This window comes from Schistocerca americana, chromosome X (assembly GCF_021461395.2).
Source record: "Schistocerca americana isolate TAMUIC-IGC-003095 chromosome X, iqSchAmer2.1, whole genome shotgun sequence".
NCBI classification, from domain to species: Eukaryota; Metazoa; Arthropoda; class Insecta; order Orthoptera; family Acrididae; genus Schistocerca; species Schistocerca americana.
In genome coordinates, this window is record NC_060130.1 from 793,527,972 (window position 1) to 793,546,348 (window position 18,377).

Here is an 18,377-nt window from a genome sequence, read left to right on the forward strand (position 1 = left end):
ACCTATATCTCTGACGCCGATCTGTTGTAGAATTTTAGAACATGTTTTTTGCTCGAGTATCATGTCGTTTTTGGAAACCCAGAATCTACTATGTAGGAATCAACATGGATTCCGGAAACAGCGATCGTGTGAGACCCAACTCGCTTTATTTGTTCATGAGACCCAGAAAATATTAGATACAGGCTCCCAGGGAGATGCCATATTTCTTGACTTCCAGAAGGCGTTCGATACAGTTCTGCACTGTCGCCTGATAAACAAAGTAAGAGCCTACGGAATATCAGACCAGCTGTGTGGCTGGATTGAAGAGTTTTTAGCAAACTGAACACAGCATGTTGTTATCAATGGAGAGACGTCTACAGACATTAAAGTAACCTCTGGCGTGCCACAGGGGAGTGTTATGGGACCATTGCTTTTCACAATATATATAAATGACCTAGTAGATAGTGTCGGAAGTCCCATGCGGCTTTTCGCGGATGATGCTGTAGTATACAGAGAAGTTGCAGCATTAGAAAATTGTAGCGAAATGCAGGAAGATCTGCAGCGGATAGGCACTTGGCGCAGGGAGTGGCAACTGACCCTTAACATAGACAAATGTAATGTATTGCGAATACATAGAAAGAAGGATCCTTTATTGTATGATTATATGATAGCGGAACAAACACTGGTAGCAGTTACTTCTGTAAAATATCTAGGAGTATGCGTGCGGAACGATTTGAAGTGGAATGATCATGTAAAATTAATTGTTGGTAAGGCAGGTACCAGGTTGAGATTCATTGGGAGAGTCCTTAGAAAATGTAGTCCATCAACAAAGGAGGTGGCTTACAAAACACTTGTTCGACCTATACTTGAGTATTGCTCATCAATGTGGGATCCGTACCAGATCGGGTTGACGGAGGAGATAGAGAAGATCCAAAGAAGAGCGGCATGTTTCGTCACAGGGTTATTTGGTAACCGTGATAGCGTTACGGAGATGTTTAACAAACTCAAGTGGCAGACTCTGCAAGAGAGGCGCTCTGCATCGCGGTGTAGCTTGCTCACCAGATTTCGAGAGGGTGCGCTTCTGGATGAGGTATCGAATATATTGCTTCCCCCTACTTATACCTCCTGAGGAGGTCACGAATGTAAAATTAGAGAGATTAGAGCACGCACGGAGGCTTTCAGACTGTCGTTCTTCCCGCGAACCATACGCGACTGGAACAGGAAAGGGAGGTAATGACAGTGGCACGTAAAGTGCCCTCCGCCACACACCGTTGGGTGGCTTGTGGAGTATAAATGTAAATGTAGATGTAGATGTAGATGTAGACAATCAAGTTTCGACGTCTTCGTAGGAATTGAAGTGTTCCTCAGCTAATGCGTGTCCCATTGATGAAAACAAATGGTAGTCGGAAGGGGCCAAGTCTGGTGAATACGGTGGGTGGGGTAGCAGCTCCCAGCCAAGTGTTTTGATTGTATCCTGAACCAGTTTTGCTTTGTGTGCAGGTGCATTGTCGTGTAAAAAAATTACTTTGCCATGTTTCCTGGCCCATTCTGGTCTTTTTTCGATCAATGCATAGTTCAAATTGATCATTTGGTGTCTGTAGCAATTAGTATTCACAGTTTCACCAGGTTTTAGAAGCTCATGATACACCACACCTTTCTGATCCCACCAAACACAGAGCATTGTCTTCTTGCCGAATCGATCTGGTTTTGCAGTCGATGTTGATGGTTGTCACGGATTAACCTATGATTTTTCCCATTTAGGGTTCTTAAAATAAATCCATTTTTCATCGCCAGTAACAATTCGATGCAAAATTGATTTTCTTTCATGACTCTGAAGCAAAATTTGACAAATGGTTTTTCGGTTTTCCATCTGTCTTTCATTCAATTCATGTGGCACCCATTTTCCACACTTTTGGATCTTTCCCATAGCTTTCAAATGGTCAGAAATCGTTTGTTGTCCAACATTTAGCATTGCTGCCATTTGCTTCTGACTCAAAGTATCATTCATCCAATATTGCTTGCAATTCGGTGTCTTCAAACTTTTTTGGTGGTCTTCCATGTTCTTCATTTCTTACATCAAAATCATTATTTCTGAACCATTGAAACCATCTTTTGCATGTTGCTTCTGATAGAGCATGATCACCATAAGCCTCAACAAGCATTCGGTGAGACTCTGCAGCACTTTTTTTCAAATGAAAACAAAAAATAAATGCTTTCCACAAATCATCACTTTCTGGTACAAAATTCGACATTGTTAACATGATGAAAACATATGATGTTGTTTGTTCCATGACTTAACATATACTAAATATCTTTGACAGATGTCATACCAACCAAACAAAAAAAAATTAAGGCTCGTTCACAACAAATGTTCCCTATCGACACATTTGTATCTTAACGCTCATTTCATACTGGTACACCTGGTATTACCATTTTTATCTGATACTACCACAATACTTATTGATATACTTTTATTTAACTTTCCAAACTATATATAAGATTTTCAGCCTTTTTTCCTCCACTTTTTCAGATGTCTCAAAACCACTTTCAATCCCCCCCCCCCCCGAAGTTCTTCTTACCTCAACCCAAATGGTTCCAGTCTATGCTACTTCCTATCCTCCACCTGCCTCTAAGCTCATTTCTGCTCCCACCAAGAGGCTCTACACCAATATCAGTCTCTTGTCATTTTGTTAGCCTAACCTAACTCATCCATATCTTCCTTTCCTTTATCTCTTGCAGTTACTCTGGATTTCCCATCTTCCTCCTGTTCTATTCCCTCAGCATCATTCCTAGTGACCCGCAATCCTTTCTTCCACACATCCCTGCATATTCCAAATTAGTTCTCTTAACCCCTTCCTATGTTGTTGCTCTTCTATTTGATTAGTAGTGATTTACTCTTGTTACAAAGTTTTCTTGATTTATTAGGACTGACATATAGGCTTTTTGTTGAGCAAGTCAGATCATACCTCACTCCCTCTTGCAAGCTCAGCCTCATAAACCAAGAAATCTAGGGTTGCAGTAAAGTAGCTCTGCTCTGGTTGGTTGCACTGCTGGCCAGTGACATGAGGGCGACATCTGAAAGAAAAATTTTCACATTTTAAAAATCAGTAACAAAATCTAGTAACAGTCTGTGTTGTCCTTGCATAGTTTAACCTGCTGAGAACCATCAAGAGGCGATGTTTTAATATTTATTTTACTTTTAAATGGTAGTGAAGTATCTTTGTGTATGCGAATACAAACAGAACTAGTGGTGTCCCTTGCACTTCACACAGAATAGACAAGCTTGAGTACAACATGCTCAATCAATCTGGCTATTCTGTGTGGTTTTGAATGTCACACACAATATTTAAATTAACTCACTGCACAGATTATTGAAGGTTAGCATGGACCCAGTGCTAATCATGGTAACACCATTTGTTCTCTATGGATGCTAGGTGGTAGTGAAAGTAGTCTGCTGTGTAATGTGCACTTTTAAACTGGATTACTTGTAAGTTCTTAGAGCAGTGAGCAACTGGCATATCAAGAAGGATACTTACACAAATATATGTAGTACTGCACACTATAAATTAGTGCTGTATTTTCATATTAGTTGGCTAAACAACAAATAGTGCAAAATGTTCAGTGCACCACTCCCCATGACTCCTGACTCATTGACTTCAGTGTTTCCCATAAGAATAACAGTTAATGGAAGCATTCATTTTGTTCCATTTCTTCATTGTTCCCCCCCCCCCCCCACCCCCCACCCCACCCCAATCCATGTCAGGAATGTTCTAATGATGAGCAATAGCCCAGTCTCAATTTGGGTTTCTTCTTTTTCTATAAGTCTATGGCCAGATGCCCTCCCTGTCACTACAAACATAAGTTACCATGAAGCTGATCTAGAATGGGATATGAAAATAATCATGGACATGGAGATGAACAAGACTTGTAGCATCTTAAAGTGGAACTTCATGTTTCAAATCAGAACACAAAAACATAACAAACTGAGTTGGGAACCAATGTGATGTAATACACTGTCATTATTACAAACTGTACCAAGTAGATGTCATATTGGAGTACCACTTTCTAAAGCTCAAACACTGTATTTGGTATATGTAGTATAACTTTCGTCCTATGAAAATATGCCACTTCAAGGCACTAGCACATAAAAGATCCATCAAATATATGTCATTTCCAGCACAGTTTGTTACAATCAAATGTTGTGAAACAATATGTTGGCGGTTACAAGTGTTACCACATCTCTGAATGCAACGGTACAGGTGGAAACATAAACCTCTACAGACCTTTATTGTTTGAGATTAACTCTTAAGGCATTGAGGCAAACAACTAGAATACAAGATTTGATGATATTTATTCTGTGTACACAAATATCATATTTAGTAGCACACTGCATTTAAAATTCAGTTCCTCATTGGCCATAAAATTTACGTCCTTAAAAATGTAAAAAGCTGTTTCCTTGACCTGTTATAATGATTTTGTCTAAGAGAAAACTGAATATTTTTAAAGCTCTTTTGTCAACATGTTAAGTCCCTTTGAATCCAATGACAGCTCTACAATGTTAGCGAGATTTTTTTCTGTCCATCTTAGAGAATTTCTAATGAAGTTAATACAGCAACTTCACACATGTGAATTTCAGGAAGCAAAATCTGCGTGAAACTTCCTGGCAGATTAAAACTGTGTGCTGTACCAAGTCTCTAACTCGGGGCCTTTGCCTTTCATGGACAAATGCTCTACCGACTGAACTACCCGGGCATGACTCACAACCCATCCTCTCAGTTTTTCTTCCACCAGTACCCCGTCTCCTACCTTCCAAACTTCACAGATGCTCTCCTGCGGAACTTTCAGAACCAGCACTCCTGGAAGAAAGGATATTGCAGAGACATGGCTTAGCCACAGCCTGAGGGATGTTTCCAGAATGAAATTTTCACACTGCAGTGGAATGTATGCTGATATGAAACTTCCTGGTAGATTGAAACTTCCACGAGTGTTAGTTCTGCAAGTTTTGCAGGAGATATCTGTGAAGTTTGGAATGTTGGAGATGAGGTACTGGCAGAAGTAAAGCTGTGGGGACAGGTTGTGAGTCGTGCTTGGGTCGCTCAGTCAGTAAAGCACTTGCCCGTGAGAGGCATAGGTCCTGAGTTTGGGTCTCAGTCCAGCACACAGTTTTAATCTCTCAGGAAGTTTCATGTCAGTGTGCACTCCAGTGCAGAGTGAAAATTTCTTTCTGGAAACATCCCCCAGGCTGTGGCTAAGTCATGTTTCTGCAATATCCTTTCTTCCATGAGTTCTAGTACTGCAAGATTTGCAGGAGAGCTTCTGTGAAGTTTGGAAGGTAGGAAACTAGGTACTGGCAGAGGTAAAGGTGTGAGGATGGATCATGAGTTGTGCTTGGGTAGTTCAGTTGGTAGAACGCTTGCCCATGAAAGACAAAGGTCCCAAGTCCGTGTCACAGTCTGGCACACAGTTATAACCTGCCAGGGAATTTCATTTCAGCGCACACTCCACTGCAGAGTGAAAATTTCACTGTAAATTCTGAGTGGTTGGTGTGTCAAATTAAGTCAACAGCTGCTGCTGGAAAGCACTTAACTTTCAGATCATACTGCTGAGTGCTCACCATTTGCAGTGGAAACAATCTTAATCAAGTTGAGCCCACAGCTACCAATAATGTTAATGATTAATAAAAACCACCTAAGCTCTGTTTTCGCACATTTATTGTGTTATGAGTGGTTTTGTTTCTTTCATCTCTCAGCAGTCTCAGAATGTTCAAAGAAATTAACCCAGTTAATAAATGTGTAAAAATACAGGTAAGGTTGTTTTCATTAATCATTATCATTATCACATTGGAAACCATGCCCACATATGCATTCACATCTTGTGTGAGGGCAGCTTAATGGGATGAAGTCATGGGTGCTATCTTTCTATCAAATTATAAAAATTTTGTTCTGTGATTTCTGTATTTAACTGTATGTTTTTGTGTTTCTAAGATAGAGAACTCTCACAAAACTCAACCAGACAAACACAGAAAACCATCTAAAAACCACTCTCAGACTGCTCAGTTAATAATGTAAATACTGAGGTGACAAACATTTACAAACCAGTACTAACATTAGACCACGATTTTATGCTGCACTCGGATGAAATAATAGCATCTCACAGAATTAAGAGCATTAGCCTGACTAAAACATAAATCATGTTGAGACACTGTTATAACTGCAAGCTTTGGTTACCTGCACTGGCCAGTGATGACATCACAGTTGTTATCAAATGATCCACCAGGGTCACAATCACAAGGTTTACACCCATCACGATCATCAGAGAGGCCCCAGTAATTGAGCAGACATTGGTTACAATCACGTCCAGTCACATATCGTTTGCAAGTACATTCTCCAGTAAGAACATTGCAGCCCTGATTATCAACAGTTCCTTGAGTATTGCAGGTACATGCTGTAAACCATAAGATAAGTGATTGGAACTCAGAAAAATGGTAAATATTGAAATGAAAAATGGTTATGTTGCACTTGAGGATGATAGAAACTACTGCAGTAGAATTAAATATACAAAGGCAAAATATGGCAAAATAATGTCCAGTCATAGTAAAACTAAATATACCAGATGGTTTGTTCACTTTTTTCTCCTTCTTTTTCTTTTTTTTTTTTTTCAATTTTCCAGCTTCTTCCAAATGCTGACAAAGTGTAAGAACTCTTTTTCTATACAACAACAAATACAATGTTATCATTAGTCTCTCTACAATCCAAAAGACTTGTAAATTTGAAATTAGAAGTAAAAGTCTTATTTCACTCAATGCAATATTAAAAAGGGAGTTTTTTTGCTACTCTGTACATTGTGAGATGCACAGGTCCACTTTAGGCTCTGGGCACTAGTTTGCATTAGATTGACAGTGAAGTAACAGACAAAATGACACATGTATCTGGGAATTTATTTCCTTTACTACAAGAACTACTGAGTCAGAAGCCATATGCCTTACTCCAAACAATGAGATAATTGTCAATGCAATTACAGATTCTGTTATAAATAACTTTCGATATTAGCATTTACTTTAGTCTTATTTACACTTTTTCCTGCAGAATTTGTTCCAATAATTTGTCCATCTCAAAGTAATGGAAAATTTGTCATGAAGTTGACAATTCCAGAAAATGTGATGAGACATTATCATATGCTTTGGCAACACAGCTGGACTTCCCCAAAATCAGTAAATTCTTCTTTCTATGTTATTTTGCCTCTTATAATCTATGGATGGTAAATATCAGACACCAGAAACGCCTGTTACAGGAGATATAAGGTGTAACCCAAAATGAACTAGAAGCTTTCTGCTCTAACTTGAGAAGTGATAGTGATTGGCTCCCTTGCTAGGTGCCTTTACTACACATTATTCTGAATCAGATGACCAGCCATCACATGTGTAGCAGCAAAACTTAGGTCAAAGTTCTTGTTTAGAAAAACCCTGTTTCAAATGGTTCAAATGGCTCTTAGCACTGTGGGACTTAACATCTGAGGTCATCAGTCCTCTAGACTTAGAACTACTTAAACCTAACTAAGCTAAGGACATCACACATGTCCATGCCCGAGGCAGGATTCGAACCTGCGACTGTAGCAACAGCGCGGTTCCGGGCTGAAGCACCTAGAACCACTCGGCCACAGCGGCCAGCCCTGTTTCATGTGTCTGGCAATTTTTTGGTGGTGGACATGACAAGACAAAATGCTAACATCTAATTTTTGTCAAAAATCATAACAGATGATGAGATTGTGGGTATGTGCCTGAAACCAAGCAATAATCAGTCCACTGGGAGACTGCCTCATCACTAGAACCACAGACAGCTAAACAGCCACTAGAACCAAAGATACACAGAGTCTTTAGGCTACAGAAAAAAATCATTAGAGCCATGGCAGGTGCAGAAAAAAGACAATCGTGCAGACCTCTGTTCAAGGCCCTTGACCTTATGACTGTTCCTGGCCCCTATATCTATGAGACAATTAAGTTTTCTAAACAAAACCCACAACTTTTTGAGAATAACCTGCTTAAGCATGATTATGAAACAAGAAACAAATTCAGTATAAGTTACCAACTAGTAGGCTAAAGCTGCTGGAGAATACACCTTACTATATGAGTATGTGGCTGGGAAATAAAGTCTACAAAAAATTTAAAAATTATGAACCAGAAGAATTTGGACATCATTTTAAAAAATACCTAGCAAGTGAATATTGTTACAGTGTAGAAGAATTTATGACTGACTGTCCCAAATAACTGTGCCTGATGTTACAATTTATTCTGTCAAGCTAAAAAAGTACTTTAAGTAAACTATTCTGTACACTTACAATTAGAAAGTAGCTTTAAACTGATGAGTCACCTATGTCTCAATCATCTGATTGTATATGACAGGTTATGTGAACCGGCTGCGGTGGCTGAGCGGTTCTAGGCACTTCAGTCCAAAACCGCGCAACTGCTACGATCGCAGGTTCGAATCCTGCCTCGGATATGGATGTGTGTGATGTCCTTAGGTTAGTTAGGTTTAAGTAGTTATAAGTTCTAGGGGACTGATGACCTCAGATGTAAAGTCCCATAGTGCTCAGAGCCATTTGAACCATTTGTTATGTGACAATAAAGTTTCTATTCTATTCTATTCTAACTAAACAGCTGAGGACTACATAAAATAATGTTTGCTTGCTTTTTTCAGTATGAAGAGAATAGTCTGAATCTGTTCTCTAAATTATGGTACTCAAAGATTTGTTGGTCCAGCAAAACAATGGACCCAGTCATGTAAAGTTGAGTGTCAGGAAGTTTTTGACCAAAAACAAAATGACAGTGATTTTGCACCCTCCCTACTCACAAGGTCTGGCCACATGGGACAAACTAAAAGGAAAATGTTTTCAGGACAAAGAGGAAGAAACACAGAAATCCCCAAATGTGTAAAACAGAAATTGATGGAACTTATTGGCAGATTAAAACTGTGTGCCGGACCGAGACTCGAACTCGGGACCTTTGCCTTTCGCGGGCAAATGCTCTACCAACTGAGCTACCCAAACACGACTCACGCCCCGTCCTCACAGCTTTACTTCTGCCAGTACCTCATCTCCTACCTTCCAAACTTTACAGAAGCTCTCCTGCAAACCATGCAGAACTAGCACTCCTGAAAGAAAGGATATTGCGCAGACATGGCTTGGCCACAGCCTGGGGGATGTTTCCAAAATGAGATTTTCACTCTGTAGTGGAGTGTGCGCTACTATGAAACTTACTGGCAGCAATTAATGGTTCTGCAAAGACTTGGTCAACTGATTCGAAACAGTATGTAGCAATGAAACCCCCCACCATCCAATACCCTGCATAAGAATCTGTTGTTACCACTCCTATGATTCCTTGAATTGAACTTTAGTCAATCTTTAGTCCCTATTCATATGCTGGCTGCAACTTATCTAGAATAATATTTGCTTTTCAATCATCATTTACCTGTGCTCTTTCTCCTTACAAACCAAAATTCTGTACAAATTTGATGATATCTGGAGAATGAAACAGGGTTCTTGTTCCAACTTTTCAAGCACAATTCCATTTTCACTGTCAAAAGAAGCCTGAGTGTGCATTATAAGCTTTTCCAGTAAATATCACGAATGAAGCCATAAAAAAATCAATGGAGATACATTTACAGCAGTTAATATTCTTAAAATTGAGTATTTTCTTTTTTCCACATTCCCTCGCATTTCTGGCATCAATACACTTCTACCCATGCCTTTTCTAATCTGCATATGCCTCTTGCAAGTTTGTAATAGCAAGGCTGTACAAGCACGCTAATCAAAGCTTCTAGAGCTTCCTCATCATCTTTAAACAACATCTTTTCAAGTTATTTTTGACCTGACCCAACAAATAAAACCCAAGAGAAGTCTGATCGAGACTACAGGGTGCCTATGTCAGCACTGTCAAATTTTATTTGACCAATACTTTTCTCACAATTAGCAATGTGTGAAAGTGTGCATTGTCACAAAAAAGTTCCCAAGCATTGTAAATCTCCTTTGGATGTGGCACATCCTAATTTACAAATGTCTTAATATATCCACATAAAATTGCTTTTCATTCTTTGTCCATGCCCTTTCCACCAAATACAACAATGAGCATTAATTTCACACTTGATTTGCCAAAAAAGACTTATTTTCCTTGAAAAGAAATGTTTGTGTACTCAGCCCTTTAATGTTTGATATCCAGATTGTACAAAAAAATAATAATTTTGGCACCTGTTATAACTCTGTCCAAAAGATTTGAATTGTCTCCAAATGTTGCAACAATTCATGACAAATTGTAACACAATGTTCCTACTTCTCATTTGATAAAAATTTTGATATCAGCTTCACAGACATCTTCACATTTACAAATCACAGGTCACAGTCAAATGCACTGTGGATATCAATAAATTTAGTTCTTGTACCATCAAATGATCACTTAAATTGTGATCATAGCTCAAATATTCTCACACTTTGGACACATTTTCATTAATGTGGGCTGATGTTGTTATGCATTGTATGTGGTGTTCCTGGCCATCTTTGGATTTATTTTATGACACTCAGTCAGGAAATGGCTTTGTCCTGATAACCCAACCATATAGAAAGTATCCATAGCATATTTGTTCTGTTTGATGCAAAATTTGTTTGTACAACACTGATCGATGATTTGTTGCAGCTTTGACTATTGATGCACACAATTTCAATACAGGAGTACTACTGACTACCTTTTGCACATTGATATATCACAAATAAGCTCCTATTAAGTGAAGTGTATGTAGAATATCTCTGCTTGTTGGCAATAAAACTTGAAATTACACACTGTGACACACGTTTTCTTGTTATAGTTAAATACTCCTAGCTGGAAGAGGTCTAAAAATTCTTCCAACTATGGACTGCTACTCACATACAACAACATAAGTTTTGGTATTAACCATATGTGCATTGTATTTGATAGCTTGGTAAACCACTTGTTAAATGAGCATTTTTCAAACCTGGGAAATGACACAGAAAAATTAAACTTCTGAATATATCTTGAGCATCTTTGAGGTGGTGTTCAGAGAGGAGAAAAATAGAAAGAATTAAATATAGATGGATAAAATAAAGAAATAAATAAAATAGCAATAAAAATGTAAGGCTTTCATGAAGAACAGATAGCTTCACAGCATCAGTGAAGCTTTTTCAGAATTAAAAAAGAAACGTATAAATATTCAGAACAATGAGTGAATTCATAATGCAAAAATATTACAGGGTGTATACATGGACAAAGAAAAAAAATTCCCGGATTTTTCCCAGATTTCCCGGTGAAAAATACACGTTTTCCCAGGTGAAAATACACTTTTTCCGTGTTAAGTGACAGTATACTCTTCCTCGGCACTGTAAAACTCATCAATCCTTTGAATGTTTATGGTTTTATATACCAATGTAGAATTTCCCGGCACTTCAGAAAACAAAACTCCCGGGAGGGGGTATTATTTTCATATTACGAAGGTATAAATTGGAATTCCACCAAACACCGCATGTCACTTTCCAAAGCACTGAAATCGAGATTGCAATGCGCTTTTGTAAGCCAGTCATAGTTCATGTCACTTGATCTCGCCCGGTGATGACAGCATAGCACACGTGATGTAGTAAGCCAATAGCAAGATCACTCTTAAGTAGCGCGAACACACAAATAAGAAAAGTTCATGGTTTAAATTAAGATACATCACACAAATGTGCCAGTAAAATTTTTAATAATGATGTAAACGTCTGATCTGGGCCAAAATTGTTCAAAATGGTTGTCCTCAAAGACTTGATTTTTAAATGAGAGTCGAACGGTTTGTGATTTAAGAAATTCATCGTACATTCTCGCACACAGTTCACCTTGTGCAAAAGGAAATTTGCTTTGAATGTAATGCTTTTCAAACCACCATTTGCAATATTTCCCTGTGACCTGTTAGAAATACGTTCGTTTCAGCAGTTGCAAGTGAGTGCCAGATAACAGGTGTAACCGCACTTGCGCAGCTACAATGACGCAGGAAGCCCATATGTTCGTACATGTAAAACATTAAAAGATCTTATATTATGTCATAAAAGAAACAAGACATCAGAGGATACTTCAAGAGGATCGGAATTTCTTGAACCACACTAAAATGCATAATTCGGCTTAAAGTGCACATTTGTATGTCCATATTCAGATGTAAATTTTCTTGGAGTACCAGTGCTGTATTATCTCGTGTTTGGTTCTTTATTATGGTATAATGCCATACATGCACTTGAAATGCAGCGAACAGTTGAAACCAGCCAAGAGTGTGATATTAAACTCTTTGTTTCAAATAAATTGACTGCCTCGGCAGAAAAGATTAATAAAAGTCAAATCTCTTTAGCAAACCAACAAAAATAACTTCATTGTCCTGCAAGGCGATTAATGCTTGACTGTCAAAAAAGTGGAAATAAAATCTGAAAGTAATAATATATTTTTGCCTTCCGTTACTAAGCGAACGTATTTTAATTCATTTGATAGCTCCCGGCGACAAAAATCCGTTTCATCATCATTTAATGTGAGAGCAATAAATGAAGACAAAACAACAAAATCACTGAACGTAAATATGGGTCACGTGGAGATGATCCACCTCCCCACCACAACTCTGACTGCTCTGTGCATCAGCCCCAGATTTACTATATTCCCGAACCGGGGCAATATTAGGTAGTGGGGCCCAGCCACACTTCAGTAACCACAAGCGGGAGAAGGTACTATGCATACGTGACTAAACTGCGCATGCGCAAGAGCCTGCTCGCAACTGCTCAAACGACTTTAATTTAAACAGTTGTCACGTCATGCTCATCGGAGGCAATTTGTTGTTATGAAGCATTGCATAGTCTCCCTAAGCCTTCGACACACTGTGCTGTTGGCAGACGCTTGTATGAGCACTGTGTTTTGTTGTTGTATACGGTGCATTTCCTTTGCAACTAAAGTTTTATTTTCGTTATTTTTTTCTCTGGTTCATGTTTTGTTCCTGCAGTATTATTCTTCAGTAGCGGGATACAGTAATATCCTTAGTTAGAGTATTGATTCTTACAAGTCAAAAATCACAAAAATTTAACTGAAAACCAAAACAATGAAAAATTCCCAGAATTCTAAACAATTCCCGGGTTTTTCCCGGTTTTCTCCCGGATGAAAAAATTCCCGGGTTTTTCCCGAAACTCCCAATTGTGCCAGGTCGTATACACCCTGTATTAATTATCTAATTGCCTGACAAATTAAAACTGTGAACTGGACTACAACCCCTACCCAAACTTTCCCATTTGAGGGTAACGTTCTTGCAATTGAGTAATCTCAGCATTTCTCAACACCCAATCTAAAATTTCAGTCTGCTTTCAGTTACATAATAAAGCTTGCCCAGATAACTCAGCTGAGACAGCATTGCCTGCAAAAGGTAAAGGTCCAGGTTTAAACCATGATCTGACATACACTATAACCTGCTAGCAAATTGTAAAGCAGCCTACTCTCCTCTTACACCCCCTGCTCCCACAGATAGTACTCTGAAAATTCATTCAGGTGAGCAGATATTTCTTTTTAACAGTATTTGTTATACTCTTGAGCAACACAGTGTTATGTACAGGAGTGTTGCGACGAAGTTTTATGGTACAATAAGTCCCACCTACCTTCTCTCCCCCCAGATCCCACATCAAATTGTGTTACAAGTACTTAAAAAAAAAGTCACTACGATTAGTCTAGTACTCACGCTGACAGCCATCAGGATTTTCTTCATCAAAATTCCAATATCCATTTTTACATCGGTCACAACGTCTCCCATCAACATTAGCTTTACAGTGGCATCTTCCTGATTCTAAACCATTGGCTATGTCTGTTCGAGAATCACAGATTCCCTCATCCAGTGAACCACTAGGGTCACAGTCACATGCTAGAAAAAAGGAATTCAAATTATTAATAGTATGAAAATTGTGGAAAGAGTGAAATACACTAGACTCTCAATAATCCGGCCATTCCTGGCACATATGGGTGTTGGATTAATGGAAGTGCTGGATTATTGAGTGCCTGAAATTTATTTTATTCATTTATTTTGTTGTTTATTTATTTTGAAAACATAGGGGATATAGTGCACTGTACTTTATTAAACCAAAGGTTACAATTTTAAAACATAGAGGATGTACTTTTTATTAAATCCAAACATACATTAATTTTCAAAGAAAACTTAGTGCTTGAGTGTATACTGTACATAATTATACAGTCGTATCACTCACTATTAAACATGTCCCTAATTTTTAACTGTCACAATGATGATACGCGGCGGTGGCATGCTTTATCACCAACCGCTTTACAAGCATGACATCGGTACTGCGTGTATCTGGTTGTTGCATAATCTACTCCAGGAAGACCTCGGCAGCTTCAACACCAGCAGTGTGAGAAATCTTCATGCTCTCTCCTCCTGTGTCATTACTTTCTTGTACGCTTTTGATTATTTCTTCATCTGCTAAAGTTTGGCCCTTATCACAGTTTCCTAATTCAGCCACTTAGTAACATCTTCATCATTAATTTCTTCTCCTCCTGGAAGGTTGCGGAACATGTCAGTGTACAAAGTAATTCATAATTCCGAATTGGCTGGCTCATCGCTGTCAAATACTACTGGATCCAACTCGGCATCAATGGGTGCCCACAATTTTCTCCAGATCTTCATTACGGTAGCACTCTCTACTTTATGCCATGCTTCAGCTGCTTGGAAAACAACATCACATATGTTAATTGCTTTCCACGCTTTCAGCGTAGTCTTGATAGAGTCGTTTTCACTTTCATTCAGCAAGGAGATGAGAAGTCAATGTTGATAATGATGTTTAATTGATTCCAAAATTCCCTGGTACATAGGCTGAATTAGGGCTGTCACATAGGGTGGGAGAAAGAGTGCTTGTACTTGTATACCATCGGACTTTAGAGAAACATCTGAAGGATGACTGGGAACATTATCAATTATAAAGATAGCTTTCAGTGGCAGCTTTTTCTTCTTTAGCTATTTTCTCACTGCTGGTACAAACGTTTTGTGGAACCACCAAGAGAATATCTGCCTGTCCATCCACACTTTCTTCTGAGCTCAATACTGCACTGGTGTCAGTGTGTTGAAAACAATGTGGATGTTGGGATGTCCCAATCACCATAAGCAGTAGTTTATGACTCCCATTTGCATTACAACACACTATTAATCTTATGCACTGTTTCTGTTGCTTGTAACCACAAGCTTCCTTCTTGTATTCGGCAGCTAATGTTTTTGAAGGAAGCATCTTATAAAAGAGCCCTGTTTCATCAGCATCATACAAGGCATCAGTAGTTAAATCTTCTTCCTCTATTATCTTCCATATCTTGCTTAAAAACTCACCAGCATCCTTATCATTAGCTGAGTAACTTTACCCGGTTACTGTCAGCTGCGGAATGCGATGTCGTTTTTTCCAGTTTCATACCCAACCTTCGCTCACTGCAAACAAGCTACTACCACTCAGTTGTTTGTTAAATACAGCTACTTTTTCCTATATAATTGGGCCGCTGACTGGTATTCCTTTACTGTATTGTTGTATGAACCATCTATAAACAGCTACGTCCAGTTCTTCATTCTCACTCTTTCGCATAGCCTTCCATTTTCCCAACACACAATCCATTTGTGTTGAGTACTGTCGAATAACATCTTCTATCTTCTTGATGTCATAAATAGTTGCTGATCCAACATCGAACTCAGCAGCAATGGCTTTCTGCGAAGAACCTTGATTTAAATTATCTAAAATTTTGAGTTTCTGATTGAGGTCTAGCGTAACGTGTTTCCTTTTAGAAGACATGATTCCGAATTGTAAAGAAAGCTACAATTTCAAATACAGTATATAAAGCATTGTTTAAATAAGCATTGTTGCACACGATAAATCATTGTGCACGTGTTTTTGGATGGGTGCTGGATTACTTAGAGGCCAGACAGCTGAGGGCCAGATTACAGAGAGTCTAGTCTATGAGCTAGTAACAGATATTTTGTACAGAAGCTGATTAACAAAACTTAATGTCTAGAAGCTTTAGAGTAACTTACGCTGACATGCCTCAGGATCTGTAATGTCACGTTCTGGATCATGGTAGTAGAAGTCTCTACATTGTTCACAATTTCTTCCCTGAGTGTTGTGTTGACAGTTGTCACATACACCACCACTCACTCTGCCTGATATGTCATACACAGCTGCATCGAAATGACAACTGGTAGCGTGATTGTTGCAATTGCACCCTGAAACATTTTTTTAATTTATTTATTCCCATTTACACTGCATCCATAGATATGATAAAATAGACAGAGAAAATCATTAATACTGGGGTATGAAAGGTAAACCAAAGTCTCAAAAATGCTTTCAACAAAGTATCAATGATTCTTTGGTTATGTGGGACTTTTGTTTGTACACATATTTAACTATGTAGAACAAAGACTCTTTCATATATGGAGAATGTTCAGTGCAAGTAATGGTTACAGTTTTAAAAAAAAATATTGCTGATATTGCCACTTAAAAATGTGAATTATACGTGCCTTACTTTCAAGAGTGTGGCAACCTACATTCCAATATGACCCCAGAAAAATATTACTTCTGTCACACATCAAAATATTGACCATGAGGGTAAAATTAGAAAAATATCAGCTTAAACAAAGAGGGTATTAATGGTTGTTCTTCCTGCATACCTCCATCAATGGAATGGAAAAGGAAAAGTGTTGGGGAGGGGAGGGTGTGACTGTAATACACTATGAACCTATCAATACATACTTGACAGTGGATTGCAGAATATAGATGTAAATGCAGAACAAACTGCAAGTAGAGATGAAGGTGGTGAAAATATAATAAAAAATAACAATACATTTTAGAACCAGGTTGGCTCAACACACAAGTAGAACACCGACATAGTAAGAGTCATAAAAGACTAACCATAAAATCCAGATAAAACACATCAAAATAACTATATCAAATCAAGGATAAAATACCAGTATAGTCACAGTTAAGAAGGAAAACAGATTACTGTGTCTAGGTGACTAATTAAAAATAATGTGTGACCAACTCGCTGTGTGACACACTAGAATATTCTAACAGCACACAAAACCTTAAAACATGAACCACACTTGCCTCATTATCAATTAAAATAGAGGGCAGTTCCTCTACCCCAGGTCATCATATATAACACACTCAATTAAAACACATTGTACTGACAGCTGAGTTCCACACCTGTGACACACTGGCTCCTCACAATGTAAGAGAAAGCTATGTAGTTGTCTTGTTGCTTAGTACCTCTTCTACTTGCATTTGTATACCTTTTTTCAGTCTTTTAATTTCTATCTCTCTCATTCTTCTGTTTTTTACTGTTAGTCAATTCTATGGTACCTGACTTAATTCTGTCAGAATGCTAATGCTCATATACTGAAGCAAAATAACTGAGCTTCCACTCACTTACATCTCAGCACCAGGATCAGCAGCATGTGGGCTTTGGGTATGTCCAATCCATGGGACCATGTGGTTGATTTTAATAGAAGCATATTCACATTTCCCATACATCATCAAAAAGCAACAGACCATGAAGGAGAATACCGCTAAAGCTCTGGCCACTGTTTTGTATACTGAAGGAGCTTTACAAACTCTCTTCACTGATAATGAGCCACAGTTTGCTTCCACTGGATTTCAACAGTTTTGCATTGAGAATGGAATCCAGTATATTACTACACCCCCATTTCACCCTCTTTTATGATGAGGCCAAACATTTTGTGCGAATGATTAAAATGCAGATGGAGGACTACCATATGCATGTGAATAATCCATGCCATTGAATAATCTGCACACCCTAATTTTAAGAGAGGAAGAAAAAGCAATATTATATTTAATTTGCGTTTTATTTACAAAAAATATTCTAACATAATGATTCTATTCATCACTGTCATCTTTATTGTCATCGCTAGTGGAAGAATTATTGTTGTCAACACCATCTTCCCAGAAAGCTCCATCCTCAGTTCCATCCCGTGAATTTGTGCTACGACATTTTTTGAAGGGTTCTTCCACCACTGGTTGTGGAATGGAGTCCCATGCAGATTTCATTCACTCAAAAATCTGGCCACTTGATTTTTCCACGCAGTATGAACTTGTAGTTTTCATCAGCCATCCACTGCATATATCACTGTTTATGTGCAGGTATGAAATGCCAATTTATATACGTATCTATTGGTTACAGGACAGATGTGAGGCCTCTTAGGTTAATGAACAAGTCAGTTCTCACTTTTTGTAACTTGTGTTGCACTTCCTCAATTTTATGTCCGTGGAAACCACCCAGGACCAACGTTACATAAATTCAGTAATGCACCAGGGTGAGGTCGCCAAACGTGTCACCCAGTCAACCACCAGGT

The 18,377-nt window shown here is 38.4% G+C and overlaps 1 protein-coding gene and 1 non-coding gene across 3 annotated transcripts in view; both read right to left on the reverse strand.

The window, feature by feature from the left end:
* LOC124554770 (laminin subunit beta-1) overlaps positions 1 to 18,377 on the reverse strand; it is a 357,587-nt gene that overhangs the window by 85,684 nt on the left and 253,526 nt on the right. For both annotated transcript variants that reach the window (XM_047128416.1, XM_047128415.1), the window contains 4 exons: positions 16,044 to 16,232; positions 13,710 to 13,889; positions 6,207 to 6,423; positions 2,946 to 3,054 (listed from right to left, as the gene is read on the reverse strand). In XM_047128416.1, the coding sequence (XP_046984372.1) occupies positions 2,946 to 3,054; positions 6,207 to 6,423; positions 13,710 to 13,889; positions 16,044 to 16,232 (695 nt within the window). The remainder of the gene's footprint in view (positions 1 to 2,945; positions 3,055 to 6,206; positions 6,424 to 13,709; positions 13,890 to 16,043; positions 16,233 to 18,377) is intronic.
* Positions 8,947 to 9,021, reverse strand: Trnas-cga. Its single transcript has one exon. It is a non-coding gene; the product is annotated as a tRNA-Ser (tRNA).